Genomic DNA, 23539 nt, shown 5'->3' with positions numbered 1-23539 from the left:
TTTAAACTAAACCATTTACAGAATTACGCTCAAAGCTGTTTTCTTTTCGATTCTTTCAATTTTCCTGGCTCTACGTGAAGAAAGAAATGAAAATTTTGGTCCACGAGAAGTTATTTACTAGATTTAAATTGTTATTCAATAAATTCCACTTAAATGGGCGTAAATAATTCTTATTTAGTTTTCTGAGTCATTCTCCTCTTCCCACTGTCCTGTTCCATGGTGTTTTCTGGCTTTCCTTCTTTTCATTTGGCATTCCTTCTTTATATTTTACTCCCGTTTCTTCGTTCTTGAGGGAGTAATTACCGTAATTTATGTTTTCAGCAATGTTTTAGGGGCTTTATTAATTAGCCTTTTCATTGTTGTTATCCAGGTCAGGTCTTCTGTGAGATTGAAAGAGTGCAAACGGAATTCAGAATTCTGTAGGGAATGAGTATATAGATGTGACTTCGAGTGAAAAGGACTTTGATATGAACATGGACGCACAGGAACAAAGCGAAGGTGAACCGGATGATGCTAGTAGGTTACAGAATGAGGCAACTGTTAATGACGATGGAAGGACAGTAGGGAATTTGCAACCTTCTGGGAGGAGAACTGCCATGGCTGGAAAATGGGGTTCCACCTTCTGGAAGGACTGCCAACCTATGCACTCGCAGAATGCATTGGATTCTGGGCAGGATTCTGATTATAGAAATGTAGATGGATCTTATGATAATTCATCAGATGGCAGGGAACAAAGATTAGATTCTGAAGATGATGATGGCCCAAAATATGCAGGCAAGGGTCAACAGGGCCCTTCTGATGTCGCCACAGATGAGATGTTGTCTGATGAATATTACGAGCAGGACGGAAAAGAGCAGAGTGACTCAGTGAATTATAGAGGATTTCATAATTCTACTGTGTCAAATTCAAGGCCACAATTAAAGCCTGCTGCATTCAATAAGAACATTGTTAGAGCTTCTAGAATTATGAATGATAATAACAATTTTGATGATGGTGATGATGATGACAACAACAATGATGATGCCGATTATGAAGAAGAGTATGAAGATGGTAATTTTGTTTTACACTCTGTTATTTTAGGGCATCGCTGCAGTAGTCGGTGCTGCTTGTTCTCCTTGTTGGGTGCTCGTTAACACAATTAGGAGTTGTTGCAATCTGTAATCAAGAGTTTATGACTGAATTTATGCTGTCTTTGTGATAGCAGGAGATGATCCTGATGATGTAGATTTTGAACCTGATGATGTTGCTACAAGTGGTCGCACTTTGAAGAAGGTTTGTCATAATTGATTTACAATATGGTTCATTCAAAAGATTGAAATTTTAATGGAGAGTGCTAAAGGCATCGACAAAATAGATGACTCTTCAACTCTTTCTCTCATTAGGTCATAGATTGTTAGAGAATTCTCAAATTATTGTGGTGCTATTGAAAGGTATCTCTTTTTAGTGTGTTGAATTGTTAAATATTTTGCAAGAACAGGTCCTTATTTTTGCCATAGCCTTGTGATTAACTTTCTTAAGGCAATGCCTTGATTTTCTCTCCTCCCGTGTTATTATTTGGCCTTGGTAAAATACAGTGCTTCGTAGCTGGCTTATTGGATTAATCTGTCTCTCTCAAAGCCCTGATATTCATTTAAGTCGAGTTCTTATTCTGAATAATTGATTTTTGAGGTATTTTGTATAACTCTATGAAATAATTTGAACTAAGAGATCTGATACCTAGCAAAATGGAACGCACAGAACAAAATGTGATTACAGTAATAGGAATTCTCACGTTTATCATTTTTCCGTATACTTAATTTCTTCAAAGTATTGTTGAGGTGTGCATTTTTGTGTTCACATACTCCTGATCATAAACTTCTTCTTCTTTTGACGTCCATGAAAACACATATTTTTGTGTACTCTATACATTTTTTTTAATAAATAAATGTAATAGTACTGTATTAGTTTTTATGTTATAAATTTCTGTCTCCTTTTCAGTTTTATTGAGGGGGAGTTGATTTGTTGCATGGATTGAGTGGTTTTGTTGAATTCTTTTGAATGCTAATGTGAAAATTGGTTCTTCATGCATGCTAATGATGTATTTTAGTGACACCAGGATAAAGATTGGGTAGGTGAAGACTCTGAAGAAGAAGACGACAGTGAGAATGAGCTGGATATTTCTGATGAGGATGATTCTTATTATGCAAAGAAACTAAAGAGTAAGAAACACGGTAAAGGTGGGCGTAGTGTTAAATCTACAAGAGAGCACAAATCTTTTCAGGGATATGGTCGGCAAAGAAGAGGGAAGTCATCATTTGGAGATGATGAATCTTCAGCAGAGGATTCTGATAGTGACAGTGATGAGGGTTTCAAAAGCACGAGGAAGAAAGGTGTAAATCTTCGCAAAAATAGTGGCCGATCTACTTTATCTACCACTTTAACCGGAAGAAACAGTGAAGTACGCACCTCCAGTAGGTCTGTTCGGAAGGTGTCGTATGTTGAAAGTGATGAAAGCGAGGACGTTGATGAAAGCATGAAGAAAAAGTCCCAAAAGGTGCACTCTTTCAATATACATACATTAAACTCGTGTATTTGTTTTTCTTTTCTTGCTGTTAAGGAGATTTTATCTCAAGTTCCCTTGTTGGACTTTTTATTTTGAACTTCCAAGCATATGTCTTGATTGTTCAGAATTGAGTGGGATAATCTTAGACACGAGACTTTTTTGATACAAGGGGAGGGGGGAATGCCACTACTTTTAAGTGGGGCTCAGAGTGACCTGAACCCTCAACCTTTTAAGCATAAACTTTTAAGTGGGGCTCACCTTTTTCTTTTTGCTGCTTTCACATAAGTTTTCTTTTTCTAACTGCTGCTTTGCTTGTGGGGCATGGGCACTGGTTTCTGCTTCATTTATTATAATATCTTGACAAGACTTGCTAGTTACGATGTTAGTTCTGTTTGTGCATCGTGTATTAATGGGATCTCTTAAACTTATCTTCAAATGTTCCTTTCCTTTTGGTGCATTCTTTTTGGATCACTGATGACATACTTGAATTATTACTTTGTTCACCTTTCTAGGAGGAGCTTGAAGAGGAAGATGGTGATAGTATCGAGAAGGTGCTGTGGCATCAACCAAAGGGAACGGCTGAAGAAGCTCTTAGAAATAATAGATCAACTGAGCCTATTCTATTGAGCCACTTGTTTGATTCTGAGCCGGATTTGAATGAGATGGAATTTTTGATAAAATGGAAAGGCCAGTCCCATTTGCATTGTCAGTGGAAGTCGTTTTCTGAGTTGCAGAATGTATGATTTACATTTCATGCGCTGCTTATGTGCATATTAAGAAGTTCTATTTGTTTAACATAACACTAAAAATATGTGTTATGTTGTTAAACTTAATTCTTGATGTAGCTTTGATTACTGGCATTTCATCCTTTTCTTTCTTCAGGTTTCTCTATAATTTTATTCTGTGATTTTGCAGCTAAGTGGTTTTAAGAAGGTTTTGAATTACACTAAGAAGGTAATGGAGGATGTCAAATATAGGAAGGCAGTCACACGCGAAGAGGTAATATGCTCAATTGCTATCTTCACACACTTTGGTTGGAAAGTTAAAATGTTTAAATAAGGGTTGACAATTGCAGATGATGTTTTAGATTTATTAAAATAGTATCATTCTGTTGTATGTGCTTTGTTAGATTCGTTAGACATCATGATGTTCCTAATTCTTTTTAATTATTTATTTATTTATTCAATTAGCTGGGAGAACTTTAAAACCAGTCTGCTTGTAATAGTGTCGTGATAAACAAAGGCTAAGACAATTGGGAAACATCTCTTTCTGTCTCTCTCTCTCTCTCTCTCTTCAATAAACTAGAGATAGATTCATATGAAGTATGCAAAGAAATTTCTCTTCAATGAACTAGAGATAGATTCATATTAACTATGCAAAGAAATACACACTTCGCATTAATTTTTATCAGAGCTAAGTTATCTCTGTTGTGCTGTTTGGAACTTCTATGATTGAATTGTATTATTGACTTTTGATCCTTTCAATTATTGCTTCAATCAATTAAATTCACGTTAAGACTGTTTTTTCTGCCTTCTGAGGACTCCTTGCCCTCTTTCCTTTAAAGTTGATTTCTTTATCCACGAAATGAAGGTTTCTTATAAGAAAAAAAAATTAAGATGAATTTATTGCAATTTGCATGTGAGAGTTGCCATAAGTTGTGATTATGGCTCAGTTGAGTTTGATGTGAAATATAGCTGAGTAGATGAGTGATCATGTAGCCATCAATTAACGTTGTTGGAAGCTTATTTGATAGAGTTTGAGATTATACTTGGACCAAATATAGCCTAGCCGTGAATGCTAGAGCCTTGGAGCTTTTTGTGTCAATTTTCACCGAACAGAACTTCTTTGATGAGTGAAGGTGTGAAAAATCCATCTTTATAGGAAATTGATTCGTTCATAACTTCTTGCTACTGCTTCCTGTCCCAAGATTTTAGTTATGTTCTAGATATGATAGGCAATAGAGAAAAGCGTGCTTTATATGTTGTCCTTCATTTCTTAGGTATGGATTCAAGATATAATGACAATCACACATATATGGAATGTTAGCCTGAAAACATGAATGGAAGCATGATCACCGAGTGGAAAAAAGTGGAAAGTTTAGACATTTAACATATTTGAAATTTTTGGTGTTATTGTTGTTGTTATTACGAAATTAAAAAAAATTGCCATAAAAAAATATTATTTTAACGTGTATTTTGGTTTCTAGTTGCTAGTTTTGGTCCCTGGGTGCTTATTATATTGTGGAATATACTTCTTTCGTGCCTCATTATTTTTTGTATGTCTGTTTCTTTTCGAAGATTGAGGTTAATGATGTGAGCAAGGAAATGGACTTGGACCTCATCAAGCAAAATAGTCAGGTTCACTTTCGTGTACTATTTTTGTTTGTCATATGTGCCTGCCTTCCTATTGACTTTTTCCCTCTCAATTAGTATTTTTCGTAATTGGTCCAATGTATTCATATCAGGTGGAAAGGGTAATTGCAGACCGCATTAGTAAGGATAGCACAGGGGATGTCATACCAGAGTATCTGGTTAAGTGGCAAGGATTATCTTACGCTGAAGCAACATGGTATATCAAAAAAGATTTGCAGTCTATTAACTGATATTTCAACTGGTGTTACTATTTTGGTTCTCAAATTAATAATCAGGGGCTGACTTTTTACGTTTGTTTGACCTTGTATGAGGATCTTTTAAATGATTTTACAAACAAATTTTCAACTAAATTGCAGAATTGTGCACCAGAAGTGCTCTTTGGGCCATAAATTTAGCAGTTCCTGTTACACATTTTGATTTCTAGCAATATTTTGCTGTGACGTTGCTAGATTTGTTTTTACATATTTTTGTTTCTTAGATAAAGTTTAGCACGTTCAAATCCAACAAATTAAAGGGTTCCAACTATGTCAAACTGCTCTTTTATTGTCTTGTTTTGTATTTGCTTTGATTCTTCTTTTTGAATTTTCCCCCTTGATTTGTGTGATATAAATGAATGCATATACTCACGAGTGGATTGTGGATTTAGGGAGAAGGATGTAGATATCGCATTTGCCCAAGATGCCATTGATGAGTATAAGGTATTGTACTAAGTTGTAGTTTGATTATAATATTTGCAAGTAACATTTACTTAACAATACATGTTATCTATCAACTTGTATCTGGTGAGAGAGTTCCTAATGTCCTTGTACTTTTGCCCCCAGAACAAAGCCCCAAATTTTACTGTTCCATTGATTGCCTATTTTGATAGTTGTCTTCACAAATATTCACAATGTTGTTTCCGTAGGGGAAAATAAAAGAGAAAACAGACAACTCTTAAAATGAGGAGAGTTAAGAAGGGGGAAAATTGCTTTTTATGGAAAACAAGAAAAAGTGATTTATTTTAATTTCTAGAAATTAAAAAAGGCTCATGACATGTCTAATTTACCGAAGTAGATAGAATGGAATAAAACCTTTTGACTTTACTATCATCTGAAAATTTAGATAGTATAAGGGAAATGAGCTTAACGTTGGTCGAACTGCAGCAAAAATTTGGGTTAGTATACACACCACATGCATGGCATCACGCATAAATAGAACATGCTTCTGTGCCATAGTAAGGGTTGTGCTTTGTCATTTGTGAGCAGGCTCGCGAGTCTGAAATAGCCATACAGGGACAAAAGGTGGATTTCCAGCGCAAAAAGAGCAAAGGTTGGTGTTTCTTTGCAATTCAGAATAGACTAGCTGAACGTTAAGACTAAACGTCACTCTTTTCTTTGAAAAAAAACAAAAACCAGGGAAATACGGCTATTTCTATTTGCATGATCATGGAAGTCAATTTATATTCCATTTGGGTGTTAGGTGTCACTTCTCTGATAGCAGTGTTAACTTCATTGTGGACAGTTTTTGTCGTGATTTATATGTAGCGAACTAGATTGGTTTCGCTACACATAGTGCCTTTCTTCTTTTCCCCTGTATAAGTAGTTATTGTAGTGGACAGTTTTTGTTATTGATTATCATTTAACGAGAGAACACTTGTATTTTTTAGCAAGTTTACGGAAGCTTGACGAACAGCCTGATTGGCTGAGGGGTGGAAAGCTGCGTGATTATCAGCTTGAGGGTTTGAATTTTCTTGTTAATAGGTTTGGCATTTGTATTTGAAACTCTTCTTTTACCAAATTAAGTGATACCTAAAATATTATCTTCCGATGATTTCCTGATTAGCATCTCCTGCTTTTTGCAGCTGGAGAAATGATACTAATGTTATTTTAGCTGATGAAATGGGTCTTGGTAAGACCGTTCAGTCAGTATCCATGCTTGGTTTCTTACAGGTGAGCGCCTTTTTTTTTCTTTGGTTTTCTTTTATGAAATTTCTTGAAGTTTTGCTTTCATGAGTTACTTTCGAGGTAAACATGAGATTAATATTTCTATTTCCCTTTTCACAGAATGCTCAACAGATCCATGGACCGTTTCTTGTTGTCGTACCTTTATCTACCTTGTCGAATTGGGCAAAAGAATTTAGGAAGTGGCTCCCTGACATGAATGTTATTGTATATGTTGGTACCCGTGCAAGCCGGGAGGTGAGTCAAGTTTTTTGTATTACTGATAAGGGAAGGTACTTTCATTCTTTTAAAGTTTTTATTTATGAAAGACAGAAATGTACTAAGAAGGCAAAAAAGTACACAGAGGCGAGAGGAGCAGAGATTGAATGACTAACCAAAAAGTCTAAACACAAAAAGTTTATACAACAATCTGCTTTAAAATCCTATAGTTCATAGATATTGCAGTGCTTAGTGACCTATCTAAATTCTAGTTTTCAAGTGACCTAAAGATGGCCTTATTTTTTATTTATTTTTTCTATCTTTTTCTCATTCTTCTCTCTCCCTGGAGTCCTGTTCTCTTCCATTGTTTGCTTCTTCATGTACTCTATTCTGTCATGGTCAAAATTTCTGTTTCTCATTTATTAAAAAAAAAAAAACTCATGGGCACCTACGACAAAGCTCATGGGGTTTTGGTTGGAATGGTCAGGCCTTTGGTTTGGTTAGCAAGGTTTGCTTAGCAATTTGAATACTGTCCTTGAGCCATTAGGATTTTTTTTCTTCCTTTTTAACTGATGTCTATACCAATGTCATCATTCACTTGTGGATGTGATGCATGTCTCCAGATTTAGAGAGATGTAGAAAGTTAATTCCTGAGATATTTTACCATCGTAGAGATGAAAAAGGACTTCTAGGACAATTATTTCTTATTGCTTATCTAATGAGCCTCTCAGGTAGCTGCGCAAGGAAGCAGAGTTATTTTATAGCCCTTTGCCGCTCTTAACTTGCACTCTGATTCCTTCTGCAACTTTTTATTGAAGTTACTGTCATCATAGACCTAAAATATCATAGTGCAAGATGAGTACGGAACAGTCTTGATTCCCTGGTGATCCTGAAATATGCAATAGTTATATTGTTAATTTTTAAAAAGAAATGTTCTGGAATCTTCTCATCAAGTGGCACACTCTTGTATCTGTGTACCATGTTTCAACACGGACATGATCAACCTTTTGTTCTGTATTATTTAATTATGCTTGGTGATCCTGAAATATGCAAGAGTTATATTGTTAATTTTAAAAAAGAAATGTTCTAGAACCTTCTCATCAAGTGGCACACTCTTGTATCTGTGTACCATGTGTCAACACGGACATGATCAACCTTTTGTTCTGTATTATTTAATTATGCTTGAAATCTATTTTTTTTTTCTTTTACCTAAAAAAAATTATATTTTTTGTTCATGAGAGTTACTGTTATTTAGCCGTCTCCATTTAAAGGTCTCTGATAGTTTTGTTTGGGATGTAGGTTTGTCAGCAGTATGAATTTTATAACAAAAAGGTTGGCAGGCCTATAAAGTTCAATGCATTATTGACTACATATGAAGTTGTTCTAAAGGATAAAGCTGTTCTTTCAAAGATAAAGTGGAGCTATTTGATGGTTGATGAAGCTCACAGGTTAAAGAATAGTGAAGCACAGTTATACACAACTCTTTCTGTAAGTCAATGGAGCCAATCAATTTCAGTCCATTGGAATCTTTCTTCTTTTAAGCTTAGTTTGCCAGTATTTTGCTATTTGAAGTCGAGTTTGCTTGTATTAAGTGGTATCCTAAATTGACAGGAATTTAGCACCAAGAACAAATTGCTTATAACGGGCACTCCATTACAGAACAGCGTGGAAGAGTTATGGTAAATGATTTATTTTCCTTAATAACACCGAGTCTACAGCTTTTGGATGTTAAGTAGCCAATCCTTGTGACCAACTTGGTCATGTACCTACTCTACTTGGTCCTCTTAACTTTATACTTTTGTTTTATGGTGTCCCTTAAGTAAATGTAGATAAGCATCAACTTTCGTTATACTAAATCTATTAGCTATTGGATGTGTTATAAACTATTATATGAGTTTAACTTATTGCTTCATCTACAATGTTGCTTCTATATTCTGCAGTTGCAGTATCTTGTTATAACCCTTGGGTAGAACTCATCCCCAAAAGCTAGCTTGTAGGGAGAGGGTGCCCAAGTGGTTATAAACCCACACGCTAAGCCCATACTTTAGCAATGTGGGACTCAACCATGATCCTAACATATCTTTGACTTTAAATCCCACTTTCTTGGCATATTAGAGATATATAATTTATCTGTTATTTTTTTTCCTCCTCTATTCCAATTAAGTCTATTCTTTCTTGTATTTCTACTTGATGATCTACATATGCTGCATATACGCTTCAGGATCTTTTTGTGATGCGAAAACTATGAAGCAGTTACGTTTGATTCTAGATATGCTAATGTTTGAAGCCGTGGAATTTAGTGTCTCCCTTGCTTTTGTCTTCTAAAAATACGCTACAGACTATTAAGGAACTATTTTATCAGCTGATATAAAGAAACGGTCACCTTTTGGACACTTCTAGACGTTATTTTAATAACATATCGATTTAAGGTAGGGCCTGCTTTCATACTTATTCAGCTTAGTTGAGCTTGCAACTTTTTGGAAATAAAATAATGTACAAGCTTTACATAAGGAGTAAATTTTGTATTTATAAAGGAAGGACTTGAAACTATTTTGATTTTCCTGAAACACTCTTTTATTCTACATGGATAGGGGAAAGTTTACTACTGTCATCATTTACTGGTGCGTTACATTATGTTATGTGCATGCATCCATGCTTTGCTTATTATTTTCTTTATTCACTTTTCCCCCTTTTTTCTAGGGCCCTGCTTCACTTCCTTGATCCAGATAAGTTCAAAAATAAAGATGATTTTGTTCAAAATTACAAGAATCTCAGCTCATTTAATGAGAGTGAGGTAGGCTTAAATGGCTTCTTTATACTCTTGCCCTAAAACCACACCCCACTCCCCACCCTTCTTTTTTCTTCATAAATTTCCACTCTAAAATGAAATATCTGCTTTTGTTTTGTATAGCTGGCTAATCTTCATATGGAATTAAGGCCTCACATTCTCCGTAGAGTTATCAAGGATGTAGAGAAGTCTTTGCCTCCAAAAATTGAGCGAATTCTTAGGGTTGAAATGTCTCCTCTTCAGAAACAGTAAGTCGTATTGTGAACTTGTAATGAAGAGGCACTCTTTATTGCCATCTCTCAAGTGACTCTACATATCTGGTGATAAATTCTTTCTTCCAGGTACTATAAGTGGATATTGGAACGCAACTTCCATGATCTGAACAAAGGAGTTCGCGGGAATCAGGTTATTATCTGTTTCAAATGTCACTAAGAGTTTCTGGCATTGAGCTATTAGTTATGTGCTTCTATAGTTATGAATTCAAATGTCAAGATGACCGTCCAGAGTTATCCTATTCTCCTTTTGGCTCTTTCCTCTTAAAGTTGCATATGCTAGCTCGTTTTCACATTTCTTCCTTTTCCACTCTCTTCACTACCCAAATCCACACTTCTTTTCCTCTCTGGAGGGAGCACAACTCATGCTTGTAAGTTTTTAGTGTTCAAAACTTGGAGTTTTCTTCATGAGTAAAAAACTAAATAATTTTCATGCCATAATTCAAAACTATTAATGCAAGTTCCTAAACTAAAAGCCACACGTAAGTAAAGATAGGCTGATTGGAATTCTGTATTTGAAATTTTCCTTTTATAGATAATTTGATGTTTAGGTTCTGCAGGATTTCCTGCAACTGCTTTTGAATCACAATAGTCATTCAAACACCAGTTGGCTTAGATCAGTACAAGAGATTCTCCTTCGGATGTACTTGTTCCATAATTTTCCCACATCATCTGTAGATGAATCTGAAACCCATTTCATGAGAGTGAATTTCTTTCCTTGGTGTCTCGTACTTGCATATTGGCAAGTAAGAATGTCATTTTGCGTACTACAGCCACTACTATAATTTCAATATTCTTTGGCTTATTCCTGCAATTATTGTTTCCAAATAGTTATGATGATCTTTTGTTTTTTTTTGAAATCGTTATGATGATCTTTTTCCCCCTTGAGTATTGTCAAGATTTTATTGCATAATCAAGATTTTTCCTTTTCTTCAGGTTTCACTTTTAAATATTGTGGTTGAGTTGAAGAAGTGCTGCAATCATCCCTTCCTCTTTGAAAGTGCAGATCATGGTTATGGAGGAGACTCGATAATTTATGATAGCAGTAAACTTGAGAGAATTATTTTAAGCAGCGGAAAGTTAGTTATCCTTGATAAGCTGCTTGTTAGGTTGCATGAGACAAAGCATCGTGTTTTGATCTTTTCCCAGGTTTGTTTGAGATACCATTTTTTGAATATGTTTCTTTGGTAGGCTACTTGAAGCTATCAAACTGTATGGAATGCTACTCTGGTCTTTATACTTTTAGAGGCTTTTGATTCATCTTTAATGTGGGAGACAATTGTTGATATTGTATCTATCCTCGGACGTTTGAGGATACAACATTTGTCTCCAACAGGTCAAATGGTTGTAGTGCGAAGAGTAGAGCCTCCATTTATTTAATATAACAAATTCCATGGATAAGGAAAAAGTACTTTTCTGTTATATCTGATGAAGCCTTGTCTTCTTTTCATGTCAGAACACACTTTGCATCTATAAAAAAGTTGCGCATTACCTGGATTCCTATCCCTTATTGTGGTGACTTATTGCGCAAAGGTTGATGCTATAATATAAATAAAAGTGTCAATGCTCTAGGACTACCTAACTTTTTGAGGAAGTTTCTCAAGTACTTTGGTTTTGTATGAGTGAAACTCGTCATTTCTTTATTCTACATTTCAATATATACTAGATCTAAGATGTCATTTTGGTGAAGCAGTTTCTGGGCCATGATGATCCCTTATATTTTGTGTTTTAGTACCCTGGTAAATGTTATGGACCGACGGGTATAATTCTGACTTATTGCAGATGGTAAGAATGTTGGATATACTAGCAGAGTATATGTCTTTTAGAGGGTTTCAGTTTCAAAGGCTTGATGGCAGTACAAAGGCAGAGTTGCGTCAGCAGGCAATGGATCATTTTAATGCACCTGGTAGTGATGATTTCTGCTTCCTTCTTTCAACTCGGGCAGGTGGACTTGGTATCAACCTTGCAACGGCTGATACTGTTATAATTTTTGATTCAGACTGGAATCCTCAAAATGACCTACAGGTTGATTGACTTGAAACCTCTTTTTTTCATCTTTAGCTTTTCTCTTTCTTTGGTTCCTAAATAATGTGTTGTGCGGTTCTTAATTGCACACTATGAAAGAATTTTTTTTTTTTTTTTTTACTTATAGCAAGTGTTTTCTCAAACTATGTGCCAGGCAATGAGTAGAGCTCATAGAATTGGTCAACAAGAAGTCGTTAACATCTACAGATTTGTCACAAGCAAAAGCGTTGAGGAAGATATCTTGGAGCGAGCTAAGAAGAAGATGGTTGATAACAGAAACCTTTTGAATGCATGATATACTGAATTATACCTTCATATGTTTGTACAAAATATTTGTATTCGTAATTGTTTGTCAAAGCTACATGGATTCCAAAACTTTATGCACCGTTTCACCAGTTATTCTTGTTCTTCTTGTATGCATGTACTCTTTAGGTTCTTGACCACTTGGTTATCCAGAAACTAAATGCAGAAGGTAGATTGGAGAGGAAAGAAGCAAAGAAAGGGAGTTACTTTGATAAGGTATGGGATTGTCTGAACTTTTTGTAGGATTCCAGTTGTGTTTATCCTTCCCCCATCCCCCGCAAGTTCTCTCCCTCCCTCCTCTCTCCTTGGGAGGTAATGTTGCAAGTCAGCATCGAAATACTATGGTGGCTGGTTATTTTGTTTCCTCGAAATAAACACTCCTAACTGGCATTTCCTATTATTACACAATGGCAGAATGAGCTGTCGGCTATCTTAAGATTTGGAGCAGAGGAACTTTTTAAAGAAGACAAGAACGAGGAAGAAAGTAAGAAAAGACTCTTGAGTATGGACATTGATGAGATTCTTGAAAGAGCAGAGAAGGTTGAAGAAAAGGAAGCTGGAGGAGAGCAAGGGCATGAGTTGTTGAGTGCTTTTAAGGCAAGATAGTTCTCTTTGCTTCTCTACTTTAATTGTGTCTCAACTTTCTTGTTACATTTTTTCAATTCTTTTTTTCTTCCCAGGGCTGTGGAACAGTTAATCATCTAGTTTGTTTTGCACTCATCGTTTCTTTTGATTTTTGCACGTACATTGAATTGTCTGTCTGATGAAATTTTTTACTTTTTCATTTTATACAAATATCCAGGTTGCCAATTTGGGCAGTGCTGAAGATGATGGAAGTTTTTGGAGTCGTTGGATAAAGCCAGATGCAGTAGCCCAAGCTGAAGTATAAACTTATTTTGTTGATATTATTCTTAAAACAAAATTTAATTTGATATCCTTTTCTAAATTAATACCTTAGGAAATATATTTTTAACAATTTAATATTTTTATATTATCTAACTTCACTGATTTATTTATTTATTTATTTTTCTTGTTTTTGGTTGCTTAGGAAGCTCTGGTTCCTCGTGCTGCAAGAAACACTAAGAGTTATGCAGAAGTGGCTCCTCCTGAGCGAAGTAGCAAAAGGAAGAAGAAAGAATCTGAGCCTCCGGAGAGAGCCCAGAAACGTCGCAAGGCAGACTATTTGGTCCCCTCAGCACCAATGATAGAAGGGGCATCCGTTCAAGTAAGAAGATGGTCAGGTGGAAATTTGCCCAAGAGGGATGCATTAAGATTTTCTCGTGCGGTAAGGTTCTATTGTTCTTTTGGATTTTTGTAGTCATCACAGTTCATATATTTTTTTTGTCTTCTAAAAGAATTTGTAGTCGTCACAGTTCATATCCTTTTTTGTCTTCAGTATAGTGGCAACCCTTTGATATAATTTTTTTTAAGCATTATTAAGTTCATTCTTGTGTTGGTGTTTGTTGAAAAGTTAACGGCTTTTTAAAGTTTATATACATTTAATTCCAATTCCTAGAAATTCACGATAAGGGAGAGGAACCCTTCCCCTCCCCCGAACCCCCTCCCCATCCCCTTGGAGATAGAAGGTCGTACTGATGAGGAAAAGAAATATCATGGATGATTTATATTTTGTTCTAGTTGAGATTTGTGCTCTATTTATGTATGGAATTCCATTTATACTTTTATTTATTTATTTATTTATTTTGGTTCTCAAATAAATAAATTTTAGTTGTTGAATTTGATGTCTGATACTTATAGCTGAGGATGTCTGGGTTTTGGTATGTGCTATCGTGATGATTTGTCCTGTTATTTATTTATTTTGGTTCTCAAATAAATAAATTTTAGTTGTTGAATTTCATGTCTGATACTTATAGCTGAGGATGTCTGGGTTTTGGTATGTGCTATCATGATGATTTGTCCTCTAACTTGTCTCATTTTTTTGCTTTTGATTTACACTTCCCGAATTGGAATTTAGGTTATGAAATTTGGAAACGAGAGCCAAATTAGCTTAACTGTTGAGGAGGTTGGAGGTGCAGTTGCAGCAGCTCAGCCAGATGCTCAGATTGAGCTTTTCAATGCATTGATTGATGGTTGTAAAGAAGCAGTTGAAATAGGAAGCTTGGACCCAAAGGTTTGTTTGAGATTCTGTTTTCTTGGTAATTTCTATTGAAGGCAATAATTGCTTTGGATTTATTTTGCAAGGTTTTGTGGTGTTCATATGTACATTTGGAACTTATCTCTAGGGACCCTTGTTGGATTTTTTTGGAGTCCCTGTGAAGGCTAGTGATCTCCTAACACGTGTTCAAGAACTTCAACTTCTAGCAAAGCGCATTAGTCGCTATGAAGATCCAATTGCACAATTTCGTGCCCTGTCATACCTGAAACCTTCAAATTGGTCGAAAGGTTGTGGTTGGAATCAGTTTTCCCTACTTCTCTTACTCGAAAGGTATTTTATTACTATTTTCTTTTTCTGATTATTATTCCGTTATAGTTGATGATGCAAGATTGCTTCTGGGAATACATTATCATGGCTTTGGCAATTGGGAAAAGATAAGGCTAGATGAAACACTTGGCCTTACGAAAAAGATTGCTCCAGTGGAGTTGCAACATCATGAAACCTTTTTACCTCGTGCTCCTAATTTGAGAGACCGTGCTAATGCTCTCCTTGAAATGGTAGGCAGCTTCTGGCCATTGTTAGTGTATTCTTGCATGAATTGGAATAACCAGGATTAGGACAATCAGCTTGCATCTGTAAGATGATAAACTTGTGGACTTTATTATATGGCTCATTTGTGGAAGAGCAAAACTGGGGGGTTAATTTTATATTCATGATTGTATCATATTCTTGTTTCTTATGAAAACAATCTTGATTTATTTGTTTAGAAGAGATGAACCTGTGTATCGATGTCCTTAACTATATTGTTCTTTCTTTCTTCTCTCTTTTATTTTATTTTATTTTTGTTTACGTACATTTTCTGTTCACTTGTTTTGGACTTCCTCTGTTTATGGAAGATATTACTGTGAACTTTTAGTATTCTCTATTGTTGCTTTGCACTCGTTCAAGAATCCATGCTTGGATAAATGCCAGATTGCATCAGATGGAAAGATGGTTCGGTATTTTGGTCAAACTAATGTTTATGGGCAGGCTCATTTGTTGTCTTTGAAATGAGTTTTTCTCATCATCAAGTGTTATCTTGTCTTTGTTTCTTTGTCAATTTAATGTGCAAGAGTGGCGTCCTCCGTGTGTTATGCTGTTGTATCGTATCATTCTAGCCATACCTCTTTTTTGGTATGGTGCTTATAATCTGTACATACTGATAAATGACTGAATTTTTCAAAAGAACCATGTTGATGTTCATTTTATCTGGGTATTCTTTGCATGAACTGATTATCATCACATATGTAACAGGAAATTGCTGCTCTTGGTAGGAAGAATTCAAGCACTAAAGCGGGTAAGAAGGTTTCTAAGAAGGACAGGGAGAATATCCTCAATGTGCCTGCATCTCAGGGTCGGGGGAAGAAGGGTAAAGCAGGTTCAGCTATGGTTGCTGGTCAAACAAACAAGGACAGACTTGCAAAACCCCAGAAAGTTGAACCTTTAGTTAAAGAGGAGGGTGAAATGTCAGATAATGAAGAAGTATATGAGAAGTTCAAGGAGGAGAAATGGATGGAATGGTGTGAGGATGTCATGGTTGATCAAACGAAAACCCTGGGACGTCTTCAACGGTTGCAGACTATTAGTGCTGATCTTCCAAAGGAAAAGGTACATTTTTATTATGTTTGTGCATTGACGTCCCTGCTCTTATGTTTTTCCTCCTACGTGGTGCAGTAAAATGATTTTATTGAATGTTCTTTTTCTTTTGCTCCATCCTCAGGTGCTTTCAAAAATACGAAATTATTTACAACTTCTTGGACGAAAAATAGATCAAATTGTTATTGAGCACGAGGAGGAGCCATACAGACAAGATAGTACGTTCTTCCTCTGGTTAATTTATATTAGTCGTTCTTGACTGGTTGTGCTATGATATTTGCCGTTGCTGCCATCTCTCTCACATTTCTGTATTATGGTTTATTTTCCTTTCTTATGCAATAATTAATTTCTATTAAAGTGTGTTTATTGTTTATTGGTTTTCTTTAATCCTGAATATGCGTTTATTATTATTCTTATTATTATTATTATTATTATTCTTGGTCCTTTTTTTTCCCTCCCTCCATTATGCATGTTTATTGTTCAGTTCAGTTCTTACTTCATTATTATACAGGGATGACCATGCGATTGTGGAACTACGTATCTACCTATTCAAATTTGTCCGGTGAGAGACTACATCAAATTTATTCCAAACTTAGACAGGAGAGGGAAGAGGAGGCAGGCCCTTCTCATGCCAATGGTTCTGCTTCTGGTTCCTTTGGCAGAGATGGGGACGCAATTCATTTTACTCCTTTCTCCCGTCAAAGAGGTTTCAGAAATGCGACAACAACAAACCCGGGGCCGGATCCATTTCAGAAGGGTCATGATACAGCCAAATTCGAAGCGTGGAAACGAAGGAGAAGAGCGGAAGCTGAGAGTCAGTTCCAAGTTCTGGCCCCACCTCAAAGAGCTTTGAGTAATGGCACCCGGATAACCGACCCTAACTCGTTGGGGATCCTTGGGGCAGCACCATTTGAAAATAGGCGTGCGGGTAATGAGAGGCCTTTTAGGACGCGTCAGCCTGGATTACCCCCAAGACAAGGTTTCCCATCCAGTATCAAGTAGGGATGGATTGAAAGCGGCTGACAAAAGAGTGAAGGCAACAGCGCTCACCTGTGGCATTGACCGCTTCAGCCCTTAAATATTCTCTGGAGATTTTTTCAACCATGGGAATAAAATTTTTGCAGATTCCTGTACGGTATTCTGAGACTGATCCAAGACCAAACGGGATATGCGTCCATTAACCGAAAAGTCGTTGTCCAAGACCAAGGGGCTGAGGTAAAGAGCCAAAGTTCTTGCCATATGTGCAAGACGTTAGTCTTGCTGCCATTTTTTTCCCTCTTCTTTTTGTACTTTTTGAAGATGAGTTCAGTTGGTAATTTGTTTACTTGTATAGTGAAAGTTAGGTATAAGGATTACTCGTTACTCATCTGATGTATACACATACATTGAGCAGAACATCTTTTGTGTATTAGGCCTTAACGGAAATTGTACATTACCAATTTTGCAATAATTTTTGGCTAATTTTCATTCATGGCAACTGTCCTGCCATTTCTTTCACTAATTCATGATTTTCTCTGAATATTTCCTCTTCTTGTTTAATCTTTCTTAGAAAAAAAAGACCACGTCTGTGCTCCATTCAAATCAAGTTCATGCGGGTTTGTGTGTGTGTGTGTGTGTGTGTGTGTCGACTATCAAACTTATAGTTTCAACAAATTTGTGGCAATAAGCAAATAAACGTTTCAACTCTTATCTATTTTATAAAAGTTTTAATTTTTATTCTAATATAATATCAAAACGTTATTTTCCAATTTATGAGGAATCATTACTTTTTATGGAACGTTATTTTTCATTTGATGTAATTCGTCAATTGATGGATCTAACAAGATTCATGGACTCTGAAATGATTATTTATTTGTCACTTAGGTTGTGATAACTCACAGAATCCCTAGAATCTCTGTAGTCATTGACAACATAATTTAAAGTGAAAAAATCATTTTATTGTTGCCCATGTGTGACAAAATTGATTTTGGTTACGTCATTATGTATATACCAAAATAGCCATCCAATGACTTTAGATTCCGTAAGTGATTTCTCTTTTTATGGTTAGAAATTTAAGCTGAAATAAATTCAATATGTAGTTTGTTTACTTATACAAGAGTAAAACAAATTGCAATATAGGGGAAAAACAGAAGGGGGAAAAAAAAAAGAAAGGAAAATGAATATACACCACACACCACATAGTAGCAACTAGTGACACATTCCAACATGAGCATCGAAAAAGAAAAAAAAAAAGAAAAGAAAGAAAAAACAAGAAAAGACTGGTGTCAAACAGTTTAAAATAACAATAAAAACAGTAATTAGAAAATTTGCAAAATTAGAGTGTTTGAAAAAGTGCTGTGTGGTGTTGGTTCCCAAGGGAGAGGTGTGGTTGACAACGCATTATCACTTTATCCTTCACATTGTTTTCTCAACCTCAAGCTTCTATTTTTCCAAACTGCATGCCTATACTAAACCACAAGGCTTGAAAATGACTTTATCTTTGTTTACAGGTTTTCTGTCCATACGTTCTGGGCAGTTTCCATTTCTGCACCTGGGTTTTCTCCATTTTCTATTTTACTTGTGTATTTGACATGTTCATTTCATTCAAGTCCTTGTAACGAACTAAACAAGGCTCCCTTTTGAAAAAACTTGCCAACTCTTGGTTAGTAATCCTTTTAAGCTCACAACTTGGCATTGGAAACATAGTAATTCTTTTTTTTTTGGGGCGTGTGTGCTGATTATAAGGGGGACATCCCCTTTGTCTATAGCAGAAATCTAGGACCACTAATAAAACAGAAATGATATGACTCAATTCTACTCAAAGATGATCTCAGTTTTTACTCTAATCTGAATAAAACAGAAATGATCTGACTCAATTCTACTCAAAAGATAATCTCAATTTTTACTCTAATCTAACCACTATAAGCCCAATCCTAAAAAGGAGCTGCGGAGTATCAAATCTTGAACTCATTATAAGAGGAGGAAAAAGCAAAAAAAACATCCTAACTGGTGTGCCACCCAATTAGGTAGCACAGTAATGTTTTATTATCCACCAATTGAATCCAATCTAATTTTACTTGCTATTCACCAAAATCCGATAGGGTCTAAGAAACAGCTAACTATACATATGATTATTTAGTACCTTGTTCGTTGCAATTGGTGTTAGAGTTACTTGATCATGTCACAAAGTAATGAAAAAAAAAATTAAAAAAATGGGTAGTCAAGAAAGAAAACCAAGAATTGAGGGGCATTGGAGCAATTATGTTTGCAGCTAAACTTCAAATGCGAAGAAAATATATGTCAAAAAGCAATTCCAAAGCTGAGGTCGAGAACTTGCATGTTATTCATTCTTAGCCGCAAGATGAACCCCTTTGTGTGCTCTTATCTGCCACGTTAAGGAAGGTGGGACCCACATGGGAACCTTGATGGTTGATTGGCTCTCTCCCGCGCTCTCATTATAAAAATATATAGCTCCTTTGGCAGTTCTCTTCCAAGGTCCTACTTCTCTGTGTAGGTTTGTGCTAATTTGCTCTCAGGAAATTCTACGAAATCTGAGAGGAAGATTCTCTTTCCAGGTATTCTTTACTTACACCTCTCCTTCTGCAATATTCAGATTTGCCCATATCAATACATGACTTTTTCTATGCATATTTTGTTCTTTTGTTTATTTATTTTTTTGGTTACGCATAACGTGTGTATGTATGGCTTTGCTATGTCTCACAATTTGTGGTAACAAAATATGAGCTTCATGATGTTATTTTTATTTCTTTAATCAATTGTTTAAATGGTCCATATGATATGAGGTCCTAGAATTAAGCTAATTTGCACTAGAAAAAAGAAAAAAATAAAAAAAGAAGAAGAAGCAAATTTATAGATTTTCTTTTCCTGTTAAATGTTCTAATTGGTATCAAGTAACTAATGAAGGAACATATGTTATGCTTCTTATCTAAGTTATTGATATGTTTTTAGGAAAAAAAATTTGTTCGATTATTTTCCTTTATGTTAAGGATGATCTTCAAAAAAAAAAAAAAAGAAGTATTATTTTTTACTGGGAAATGTTGTTCAATAGGTGTTCATGGTTTTCCAACATTAAGAACTTGGTATTTTCTTTTATTGATCTTCTTGTTGCGTTGAGATTTCTTTTACAGTTACCATTCAAGAAATGGTCTTTTTTTATTTCCTTGTTTTAATTGATTGATTAGTAATATTATAGAGTGATCACTATGCTGTGAAAACTTATGGTAATACCAAATTTTTTTTTTTAATAATAACATAAACTCGAGAAAAAAATAGGTATTTTTGGACGCATGGAGAAGGAAAAAAAATGTTTTCAGCAATTCAGCTATTGGCTCATGCAGTCTTGGGGTTTTGAAATAATAAGAGTTTTTGTTATTGTTTTTTTTTTTTGTTTTTTGTTTTAATGCATGTTTAGCCAAAGTCATACTATTTTTGAGATGAAGCATACAAAATGAGAAGAATGCTGATGACAATAGTTAATCTGATCCATGCCCAAAAAAAAAAAAAAGCCCTATTAAGTCTAATACTATTATTGCTCCGTGACATACTACTTTGTTGATAATATGGCTTTTTATACTCGATTCCAAAATAGAGGAACTAAAGAATACTTAAAAAAAAAAGGTCTTTTGGCTTGTAGTTTCTAATTGTTGTAATGTTTATGTGGAACTGTTAATTGAGGAATCTCAACATAAATAGAGAATGAATTCACCCTTTTTTTTTCCATCTTTCCTTGTCCATATTACTTTATTCAGTAAGCTTTTTATTAAAACCTGTAGTGAATTCCAAATATTATTTTGAGTCTTTAATCTTTTGAGACAAAATAGTAGATGAAATAAGGCCATTAACTATAGATGAAATTGAGCTTCCTTTATGTACCTGAGATGTTTAGGCTCCAAAATGCCCAGCACATAGCTGAAGCTCATATATGTGGAGATTTTTAATGGATATGGAAAAACTGAGTTTTCTGCAACTGAAATTGATCCTCTTCAATTGTGTTCTGCAGCAGTGAAACTTTCAAACTGCTAGGAAGAGAAGATGGACTACGTCAATGGACCAGGAAGGCACCACCTCTTTGTCCCGGGGCCCGTCAACATCCCGGAACCAGTCATTCGGGCAATGAACAGGAACAATGAAGATTACCGCTCTCCTGCTATTCCAGCAATGACCAAAGTTCTCCTTGAGGATGTGAAGATGATTTTCAAGACTACATCTGGAACCCCATTTCTGATCCCAACCACTGGTACTCTGTCCAATAAGGATTATATGTAAAAATTATGTGACAACATGTTAAATTTATATTTCAAACTTCTGTCAAGCGCCAAGAATAGTTTTAGTCCTAAAATTCACAGCCTTGAAGTTATATCTATCATACGCATCCATGATCTGTTTTGTGAATCATTTTGAAGGCTCAAAAGTTCATTTACATGTCATTTGGCTTCTTGGGCATTTCTGTTTATGTGCTAGTGAAAGTAATGGTTTTCTCTTCTCTTCATAGGTACTGGTGCATGGGAGAGTGCACTCACAAACACATTATCTCCAGGCGACCGGATTGTATCTTTCCTGATCGGTCAATTCAGTCTGCTCTGGATTGATCAGCAGCAACGTCTCAAGTTCAATGTCGATGTTGTCGAAAGTGATTGGGGCCAGGGTGCCAACCTAGAGGTTCTGGAAGCAAAACTCGCAGAAGACCGTGCCCATTCCATCAAGGCAATTTGCATTGTTCACAATGAGACAGCAACTGGAGTTACTAATAACTTGGCAAAAGTGAGACAACTACTTGGTAAGTGGATCACCTCTGCAAAGAGATTAATTAGAATACATTAGTTTATTCCTTTTGGTTCAACTGTTACTGGAGCAGTGGCAGTAAGGAAGCAAATTCTTATGCTTGTTACATTTTTTCGTGTTAAGTATATGTTGTAGGACCAAGGTGGAAAAGATAAAATCGAGATAGGAGAAAAAAAAAAGAAAAAAAAAAGAGAAAGTACCACTAGATAGAGAAGTAGAACCACAGGGGAAGAAACATAGATTCTAAAGAGAGCAGGAAAACCAATAATCTCAATATTCATTTTGTTAATATCAGCTCTAGTGAAATGACATTCACTATACGTCTAAACCTTTCAATGGAAGTAAAACATAGCAATATAAAATTCAATACATTCTAAATAGTCCTAAAAGATAAACAGTCTTAAATTGGAAATTATGTATCGAAACTAAAGCACATCCTAGTACAATAACATTCTAGTACATAAATACACAATTCAAATTCTAATATCCCAATCTTGTTTTATATCAGTATATATTTGGGCCATTATTGATTTCCATGGTTGGGAAGCATTTGATTTTCACTTGATTCATAATGGCGAGAACTTGGCTATATAGATGGAAATTCTTAAGCTATAGCTGCACAAGTTTCCAATATTATTGGTATAGAGTTTTCATAGCTTCTGTATTATGATGCATAGAACAAGCAGCCTTTTCACTGGCAAACTTCTTGATTCAACATCATTCAATGTGCTGTAATTTTAAATATCTCATTAGTTTTACTTATAAATTTCCCAACATAATGGCTGCTTCTCACATTCTATTGAACTCTCAGATGACTATGGGCATCCAGCACTGTTGCTTGTTGATGGGGTGTCTTCCATATGCGCTCTTGATTTCCGCATGGACGAATGGGGAGTTGATGTTGCTTTAACTGGCTCTCAGAAAGCTCTCTCTCTTCCCACTGGGATCGGTATTGTGTGTGCTAGCCCCAAAGCTCTGGAGGCCTCTAAATCCGCAAAATCGGTGAGAGTCTTCTTTGACTGGAACGACTACTTGAAGTTCTATAAGTTAGGAACATATTGGCCCTACACCCCTTCCATCCAGTTGTTGTATGGGCTGAGGGCAGCTCTCGATCTCATTTTCGAGGAAGGACTCGACAATGTGATCGCAAGGCATAGTCGTTTGGGGAAAGCAACAAGGTAAAACTATATTACTTTCCGCCTACATAGGCACAGAATTTGAATAGCATATACCATGTCTTGTTGTTAAATGAAGTGTTTTACATCGCAATTTTTTCATAAATTTGTTTAAAGCAGGCTTGCTGTTGAGGCATGGGGGTTGAAGAACTGCACCCAAAAGGAGGAATGGTACAGTGACACAGTGACTGCTGTTCTTGTTCCTCCTTACATTGATAGTACAGAGATTGTTAAAAGAGCATGGAAAAGATACAATCTGAGCTTAGGACTTGGCCTGAACAAGGTAGCTGGGAAGGTTTTCAGAATAGGGCATCTTGGTAACCTGAATGAGGTACTCTAAAAACTCAATAGTTTTCTCTTATGAATAAACATTAGTTTAGAAACAAAGAAAA

At 35.7% G+C, this 23539-nt stretch overlaps 2 protein-coding genes across 3 annotated transcripts; both read left to right on the top strand.

The window, feature by feature from the left end:
- Positions 1 to 396: 396 nt before the first annotated feature.
- On the top strand, positions 397 to 17673 carry LOC21385683 (protein CHROMATIN REMODELING 5). 2 transcript variants are annotated; one of them, XM_024164174.1, is made up of 30 exons: positions 397 to 1050; positions 1205 to 1272; positions 2096 to 2533; positions 3055 to 3279; positions 3458 to 3541; positions 4840 to 4899; positions 5007 to 5110; positions 5561 to 5612; positions 6159 to 6222; positions 6560 to 6653; positions 6755 to 6842; positions 6957 to 7091; positions 8352 to 8540; positions 8664 to 8731; positions 9753 to 9846; positions 9964 to 10088; positions 10182 to 10245; positions 11049 to 11261; positions 11895 to 12137; positions 12292 to 12402; positions 12570 to 12656; positions 12855 to 13037; positions 13243 to 13323; positions 13489 to 13725; positions 14416 to 14571; positions 14684 to 14860; positions 14931 to 15113; positions 15850 to 16203; positions 16316 to 16409; positions 16703 to 17673. In XM_024164174.1, the coding sequence occupies exons 1-30, from the start codon at positions 468 to 470 to the stop codon at positions 17191 to 17193; spliced, it is 5145 nt and encodes a 1714-aa protein (XP_024019942.1). In that variant the 5' UTR covers positions 397 to 467; the 3' UTR covers positions 17194 to 17673. The 2 variants fall into 2 exon arrangements, with proteins under 2 accessions (XP_024019942.1, XP_024019941.1); XM_024164173.1 differs by having other exon boundaries at positions 1202 to 1272.
- A 1961-nt stretch (positions 17674 to 19634) lies between these two features.
- On the top strand, positions 19635 to 23487 carry LOC21385682 (serine--glyoxylate aminotransferase). The gene is made up of 5 exons (XM_010095952.2): positions 19635 to 19745; positions 21191 to 21427; positions 21683 to 21967; positions 22784 to 23150; positions 23268 to 23487. The coding sequence occupies exons 2-5, from the start codon at positions 21223 to 21225 to the stop codon at positions 23485 to 23487; spliced, it is 1077 nt and encodes a 358-aa protein (XP_010094254.1). The 5' UTR covers positions 19635 to 19745; positions 21191 to 21222.
- Positions 23488 to 23539: the final 52 nt, after the last annotated feature.

The sequence above is a fragment of the Morus notabilis genome, unplaced genomic scaffold, assembly GCF_000414095.1.
Source record: "Morus notabilis unplaced genomic scaffold, ASM41409v2 Scaffold3075, whole genome shotgun sequence".
Classification (NCBI taxonomy): Eukaryota; Viridiplantae; Streptophyta; class Magnoliopsida; order Rosales; family Moraceae; genus Morus; species Morus notabilis.
This window is presented reverse-complemented; position numbering and strand designations above follow the sequence as displayed.

Bases quoted from the DNA above. Each gene is read 5' to 3' on its own strand.
- LOC21385683 (XM_024164173.1), top strand. From the start codon at position 468: ATGAACATGGACGCACAGGAACAAAGCGAAGGTGAACCGGATGATGCT. The intron at 12,138-12,291 runs GTTGATTGACTT...ACTATGTGCCAG, and splicing joins ATCCTCAAAATGACCTACAG to GCAATGAGTAGAGCTCATAG. The intron at 16,410-16,702 runs GTACGTTCTTCC...ATTATTATACAG, and splicing joins GGAGCCATACAGACAAGATA to GGATGACCATGCGATTGTGG.
- LOC21385682 (XM_010095952.2), top strand. From the start codon at position 21,223: ATGGACTACGTCAATGGACCAGGAAGGCACCACCTCTTTGTCCCGGGG. The intron at 21,428-21,682 runs GTACTCTGTCCA...TTCTCTTCATAG, and splicing joins ATTTCTGATCCCAACCACTG to GTACTGGTGCATGGGAGAGT. The intron at 21,968-22,783 runs GTAAGTGGATCA...TTGAACTCTCAG, and splicing joins AAAAGTGAGACAACTACTTG to ATGACTATGGGCATCCAGCA.